Source organism: Onychostruthus taczanowskii, unplaced genomic scaffold (genome assembly GCF_017590055.1).
Source record: "Onychostruthus taczanowskii isolate IOZ18803 unplaced genomic scaffold, ASM1759005v1 scaffold43, whole genome shotgun sequence".
Classification (NCBI taxonomy): Eukaryota; Metazoa; Chordata; class Aves; order Passeriformes; family Passeridae; genus Onychostruthus; species Onychostruthus taczanowskii.
In genome coordinates, this window is record NW_024501792.1 from 132,428 (window position 1) to 139,831 (window position 7,404).

Sequence of the window (7,404 nt, forward strand, 5' to 3'; positions counted from 1 at the left end):
TCACCTGAGACAGGGCAAGGAAGCAAGGGCTGTTCTGATGTTCTGAACTGGACACTGTACTGACAAGAGGTGGGGCTGAAAGAGACAGAAAACAATCCCAGGACCTATTCTGGGACCCTGAAACAAACCAGAGAGTAACAAAGAGCAAGGTCTCTACAGCAGTAAGAAACAGCCCCTGGCTGGGACCCAGCTGATGCTCCCCACAGAGGGAACCAAGAGCCTCCTCTCCAGCTGTCCCTCCTTTCCACATCCCTCCACACAGCAAGCACTGACAGAAGGGAAAGCACTCACAGTGTTCAGCAGGAGTGAACAGCAGAGGAGAGAAGAAAAAGCAAAGTTTTTTTCTCCCCAAAACAGCAAGTATGGAGCACATGATGTCAGCTGGGTTGACAACTTGATAGAAAATCAAAGGCTGAGTAGAGCTTGGACCTCAGAAACTCCAGGCCAGTATGAGTGAAGTCCAGAGCTCACGGGCTGGACTTAGCCTGGAACTCAAGTGCAACTCCAGCACATCCTTGGCAGCTGCCCTGGAGCAGCAGTGAGATTGCTGTGTCCAGTTGCTTCATGCAGCTGTCTGTGCCCTCTGTCACACAGTGGCCAGAGAGCCACCTTCCAACAGCAACACAGCAAGATGCAAAAGGGCTTGAAAGTACAAAACACAACTCTTTTACTTTCTTCAACTGAACAAGAACTGTGGTTTCTAGTTTCTAAGCAGGCTTTCCTTTAGCTGCTGCCTGTTTGTTTCTTTACAGTGGCCAGGATCTGGAAAGAGGAAATGGACTTTCAGGGGAAGGAGACACAGTAATACCTACAACACTGCACCACGGAAAACACCATGAAATGGATTTTCTAGGTAATGAAGATGCAGGTCAGGGTGGTAAGGAGCAACCAATCCCACCACCTGCGCAGCTAAAATGGCAACACACATATTAAAAAAACAAACAAAAAGGTTCTTCACCACTTAGGTTATGTATGCTCTGGCAAAAGTCCCAATGGAGCAGACAGCTGCTGTAGAGACAGCACACTGACACTCTCATCTTTCCACCAAGGAGAATCAGGCAGCAACATCGACCTGGACATTTCTGCACTAGTTCCAGCCTTGGGTATTACATACCCACATGTGGTGGCAGCCAGCATTATCACAGGCACCAGAGTCAAAGGAGGTCTTGATTCAGCACCACACACCCTTGCCAAGTGACCTTGGGCAAATCGCTTCCTCGGTGACTCACTGCTCTTATCCCTCCTGCCACCAAAGTAGCAAAGCAAGGCACACACACAGCCCCTGTATGTGACTGACGGATGGAGGGAGCTGCATGTCGTTACTGCTCGCCTGGCATGAGGCTGCACTTCGGCAGGGTAATGAGTGGTAGGCACATTCGCAGAGCAGATCCTGCAGCTCAAGAGTACACACTAAGGCTCCTGTAGCATCACTGCAGCCAAAGGTGCGTGGCTGTCCCTGTGCCACGCTGCTGGCAGCCCTTTCCCTGGCAGAGCCAGGACACGGCCTGTGCTGCCGCAGCCTGACACCCTGTCAAACGGAGCTGCCCCCAAGGCGTGCAGACGCTGCCACACACAACAACACAACAGCCTGCCCTGTCATGTAGCATTACTTATGTGCTCAGATATGCATCCTTCTCGCATTTCTGTTCCAGCAAGAACGGGGCTGGAGCAAGTTCGCCACCTGCTAAAGACACGTCCCTAATACAATGCAGGGGAGGTTTTGTTACACCGATTCCTTTCCGTGCACAAGAAAAATACGTATGTACATGTGGTGTTTCTATCACTTTCCCTCCAAGCTGACCACACGCCTGATTTATCTCAACAGGGAACCGAAGCTTATCGAGCAGAGCACTGCAAATAGAGGGGACAGGTCTCCCCTGACAGTTAGAACGAGCCCTGACAGGAGTGTTTGTTTAAACCCTCTGTGAGACGTGGCAAGTTCCCATCCTCCCTGGGGCTTTAACAGCACCGATAACGTCTTGCAAAATCCAGACCCGCTCCGGTAAAACGAGACGGAACTCGATTAAGTTCTTTGCACCAGAGAAAAGCCCCAGTGGAGGCAGTTTTGTCCGCAGCAGCAATGGGTGACAAGGACCTGGGAAGAGCGGTCCCCGAGCCGTGAGAGAGAACCGGGCAAGGTCCCGCGGAGCAGGAGCAATGTCCAGGGAAGCGGGAGCACTGACAGCTCGTCCCCAGCCGCCCGGACCCGGCGGGTAGGCCGAGCCCAGGCCGGCGCCGTCCCCCGCCAAGTTATCGCCGCCCCCGGGAGCGACGGTACGGCGGCCGGCCCGGAGTCTGGGGCTCGGCCGGCGGCTCCCGGCCGCCCCCCGGGCCGGATGACAGCCCCGAGGCGGGCCCGGCCGCGCGGAGCGAGGGTCGGTGCGGGGGCGGCGCGGAGCCCCGGCTCCCCCCCGGGGCGGAACAATGGGACGGCGGCTGCCCGGGCCTGGCGGGGCACTCACCTCGGCGGCGGCGGAGCGGCTCAGGGTAGGCCGGGCGCGGCGGCCCGGGCGCGGGCGGGGGCGCCGTGGCGAGGGCGAGGCGCTGCGGGCCGAGTGCTCCTTTCTCCGCCGGAGCCTGAATAATCATTTGGAGAAACAGGATCATTCACTTTCCTCCGAGCCGGAGCCAGGCGCTGCCCTGTCAAAATAAAAGCCCCGCGCGCCGATTAACCGCTTCCTGGTCGCGGGCGCCCCGCCGGCCGCCCAGCGGCACCGCCCGCCACCGGCACCGCCGCCGGGGACCGGGATCGGCACCGCCGCCCTTTCCGGGCCTCCCGCGACCAGTGGCCGGCGCCCTACGAGTGGCCGTCCAGGTGTCGCACACCCACGAGTCTCACAGACGTGTAGGCGATGGCACACGGGTCTCAGCACAGCCGGGACCTGCAGAATTGCATCCCACTCCTCCCCGCGACAGCGCGGGGACTGCTCCTGCTGAGCATCCTTCTGCCCGTTATCATCCGAAACACCCGTTCCGCTCAGGCCGAGACCCTGCGAGTCCTGCTCTCGAGCCTCACTGTGCCGGGGATGCCCCACGCCTGATCCCACCTTTGCCACATCTCCCAGAGCCTATGCGGAGTTGGACTTTGATGATCCTTGTGGGTCACTTCCAACTCAAAATATTTTGTAATTCTACACACAAGGCACAGGGACTAGCTCCAGCCCTTGAGAAGAGCAGCATGTTATTATCTTTACCAACAAGTTTTCCAGGCATTAACCACCTCCTGCCCTGAGCAACAGGCTCCACGGAGGGGAGCCGCGCAGTGCACATGCACACCAGGCTGTGGAGGCAGCCTGCCCGCTCCTGGGCGATGCCACCAGCATCCTAACCAGGACCTGTCACCTTCCTGCCTGAAGGGCACCAGCCGCCCAGGAGTGGGGCGGGAGGAGAGGGCTGCAGGCAGGGACCACTTGCCAGCGTCCCCAGAGCTGCAGAGCTCAAGGTGACGTGGGGACAAACAATCCAGCTCCACTGACGGGAGGCAGCGGCCTCGGTTGAAAATTAACACAAGACTCGCCCCTCTCTCACACCCGCAGCGCCCGAACCGGGGCGAGGAGGGAACGGCGGCGGTGGGGACAGGAACGGGGGGCAGGGTGGGGACAGGGAGGGGACAAGGGCCCCGCCCCGCCGGGCGAGTCCCGGCACCGGCGGCACCGGCGGCACCGGGGCTCTGTCCCCCATGGGCAGGCGGGAGGGGCTGCCCTGGCCACCCCCTTTGCAGGCACATGGGGGGGACGCGGCGGAGCCTCCCGTTCCCCGCGGGCGGGCGGTGCTGCAGCGAAACCCAGCGAGGAGCGACGGCTGCCGTAAGAGGGAGGGAGCGAGCGAGGGAGAAGCTGCTTCCAACCCCAACTGGAAGGACGCGACATCGGCCTTTGCAGGGGCTCTTTGGCAGCTGGCACAGCTGGCTTCGCCCGTGTGCAGCAGTGCCCGTGGGAAGCAGCCGCGGCCGGAGCAGACGGAAGGCACGGGTGGCGGATGTCCCGGGTTTTAGCTCGGGGGTCCGCGGTCTGCACGAGCGGGCAGGCACCGAGAACCCCTTTGCATCGAGCATCCTTTGCCTGCCCTGGCCACCCAAGGAAGATGACCCCTCCAGGGGAGCGCTGAGGCCATACATCTCACTGCCTCTTTGGTGAACTCCCACAGGCCTAAAAACATCTTTTCATCTCTTCCCAGGCTGCTCTCAGTCCTGCCCATGCCTCTGCAGACTCTTGGCCAAAGTGTCCTTTTCTTCTGCTCAGACACTAGCACAGATTCTGTCCCATAGTCTCACAAGTCCCTGATGTGCCTGATCTCCCTTGGACTGCACTGCAAGGTCTCAATCACACTTCTGTTTTGCTGTTACTACAAAGCCATTGCTCAGGGAAAAGGGAAAAGCAGCCAGCCTAGGAGAGGCCCCAGGTTTGCACCCACCCCTGCAGTCAGCTGGGGTTCCCTCATTTCATGCTCACTGGAGTTTGAGCAGGGCAGCCACCAGCAGCAGGCCACTGCAAGGAGCCTGCACTGCCTCTGCCACCAGTGCAGCTGCCCAGGCAGCCTGTGCCATTGTCTCCATGGACTTGGACAGCATCAGAAGTGCTCAGTTTGGTTTCTGCTTTTAAACAGGATCACTTTTCTTTATTAACTATCACCTCTCCAGCAGACCAAGACTGTTCACCCACTGCAGTCAAAAGAAACATGGAAGCTCAAAGACAGCACATGAAGCAATGCAGCCAGCCAGGGTCTCCTGCTTAGCATTGTCATGCTGGAGCTGGGGACTGGGATTTTCCTTTGCTGCAGTCCTAAAGGCAAAACACAGCCTGTGCTGAGGTACTGAGGGAGAATTTAATCAAACTGAGGCATCCTCTTTCCAAATGAAAATATGCTGTTGCAGCTGCTGCAGCTTCAGCATGGCTGCTAGACCATCATCTAGCAAAGACAAACCCCTGACAAGGTTCCAGGATCACAATGACACCAAGACTCAGCATCCTGGATGCCTTGCTATTGCTTGGATGCCTGATGCATTCCTGATGCCTGTATGGGTGCAGACAGGATGCAGCTCTTCAAGTCTTCTCCCCTTCTTGTCACTCCTGAGCACCCTGAATGCCAGCCTGATCCTCCCAGCACCTCAGATGCTCACTGCAGCCCTAGGGAAATCATCTCAGGTCCACGTAGTCCTGATGTTGCTGGAATCCTGGCATGGAGTATGAGCTTCACTCCTACCACAACTGCTATTGCTGCCTGCTCCAGGGTTTTCGGACTGCTCTGCGTGGGGCCCTGCTCGGCTCTCCCTGCTCTTGCGACACTGCTACGGTCCAGGGCAGGCCCTGCCAAGCAGCAAGCCGAGAAAAGGCTGAGGTTTACCGGCGCCGGAGCTGCGAGGGAGCTCCTGCCGGTGCCAGGCGGGGTGGCCAGGGGAGCGCAGCGGGCATTCTGCGGGCGGGCAGCGCCTGCGGCGGGGCCGCGAAGGGTTAAAGCCATTGCCGAGGCCGGCGGCGCGATGAACGCGGCCGGCGGCGGAGCCGGCGCCTCCCTCCGCCCCCGGGCCGGACCGGCGGGGACTCTTATCCTGATACGGCGCCTTCCGCCGAGCGCGGCTCCGGCTCCGCGGCCGCGGCGGCACAAAGCCCGCAGAGCCCGAGCGCCCGCGGCAGGGAGCGGGGCCGGGGTCTCGGCAGGGATGCGGGATCTCCCGCCGGGACGAGGCGGAGCGGCCTCCGCTCGGGCCCCGGGACCCCGCTCTGCCGGGGCAGCGCCGCAGCTCCGTGTCCCGGGAGGGACCCGGGCGGGCTCGTGTGCCCGGCACACACCGGGCTCATCGCAGACGCGGGCTCGTGTGCCCGGGGTGGGTGTTGGCAGCTGTGCCGGGCGGACACGCGTTCTGCAGGCACGCAGGAGCGGAGCACGATGGGCGCCAGCCCCTGAGGCGCTGCGGAGCGCGCAGTGTGCGCTGCTCGCACCACGGAACAAGGAGATGGTCAAGGAAGGTGCAAGAACAGCTTTTGCTGTCACTGCTGCTACGGTCTTACAATAAGGCTGAGCTAGAAACAGAGCAATCCCTCCCTCTGACTTATGTACTCAGTGCTTTATCTCCAGAGGACGCCTAGAAGCCTGGTCACTGCAAATGTGCAAGTCCGTGCCAAAGACTTGCAGAGCAGAGATCAGGAGAGTTTTCAGAAAGGTCACAGGTTTGACAAATCCAATTTTATACAATGTCTGTATTAGTATTTGGGGTCACTTAAAATCACCACTCTAAACTGGCTCATAGCAGGGAAAGTTAGCGAGCTGCTGCCTTGTGCCAGCATGACAAGGACTTGTTTTGGTGGTAGCTTGGACTAGTACTTGAGAGCCCCATTATTCCCACATACAATCTCATACAAGTCATGTGCATCTTGTTGTGTGCAATACCTCAACCACACAAATCTCTAGCTTGGGGAAGAACCTCTCCCACAGCATCTCAGACCTGTTTTTCAGGGAAGCAGGGCGTATGCCCTGGCACAAAGGGCTAAAACAGCCTGATTCACCTGCATCAACACTCAGCTGGCTGCTTAGGCGCATGAGCCACGCACGTTCCAGCAAGGGTGAGCACCTGAGTGAAGCCACAGGCTCTACCTGTGTGTTCAAGCTGTTTCCTGGGTTTTCACCCAGCCCTGTTTCATCTGTACCTCTGTGTGTATTTACACGGGTCTGATGGTACTACCAGGCCAAAAGTGCTGAGCACCTTGTCCAAATGCTGCGAGGACTCTACAGAATTTGGGACAAGAAAAAGGTCCTTCCTGTCCAGACCACTCCAGCCTTGAGCAGCTACTTATTACTTGCATTTCTGTTCAGTGTCCTCTCATACTACAGACATCTCCACCTTCTCTGACAACCTGCCGTTTGCACGCATCCCTATACACTTGGGGACAGAGGGGCAGGGGGCAGCAGGACCCTGCCCGGGGGCACAGGGGGGACACACGGGCTGCCCCCGATGCCTCTGTCCCTCCTGCTCCCGATGCCTCTGCCCCTCGTGCTCCCGATGCCTCTGTCCCTCCTGCCCTCGATGCCTCTGTCCCTCCTGCTCCCGAGGCAGCACTACAGCTGGCACAAGAAACACCAGAAAACACGTTGCCTTATTGTATTTCCCCCGTTCTCGCTCTGATGATGCAAAAGACTGCGCGGCGCTGGCGCCGGGGCCCGGTGGCGCCGCCTGGCGGGCGCGGGCAGCACTGCCCCGGTGGGCGCGGGGCTCTCGCTGCAGCCGCACTGCCCCCCGTGCTGCCCCTCGTCCTGCCCCTCGTGCTGCCCCCCGTACTGCCCCTCGTCCTGCCCCTCATACTGCCCCCCGTACTGCCCCTCGTCCTGCCCCTCGTACTGCCCCCCGTGCTGCCCCTCGTCCTGCCCCTCGTCCTGCCCCCCGTGCTGCCCCTCATACTGCCCCCCGTG

The 7,404-nt window shown here is 59.7% G+C and overlaps 1 protein-coding gene across 1 annotated transcript; it reads left to right on the top strand.

The window, feature by feature from the left end:
- The first annotated feature begins 2,139 nt into the window (after window positions 1–2,139).
- LOC121340760 (atherin-like) lies at window positions 2,140–6,013 on the top strand. The gene is made up of 2 exons (XM_041413727.1): window positions 2,140–2,487; window positions 3,722–6,013. Exon 2 carries the CDS (start codon window positions 5,018–5,020, stop codon window positions 6,011–6,013), a length of 996 nt encoding a protein of 331 aa, XP_041269661.1. The 5' UTR covers window positions 2,140–2,487; window positions 3,722–5,017.
- The last annotated feature ends 1,391 nt before the right edge of the window (window positions 6,014–7,404 follow it).

Excerpts from the sequence above, each read along its gene's own strand:
- LOC121340760 (XM_041413727.1), top strand. The coding sequence starts at position 5,018 with ATGGGTGCAGACAGGATGCAGCTCTTCAAGTCTTCTCCCCTTCTTGTC.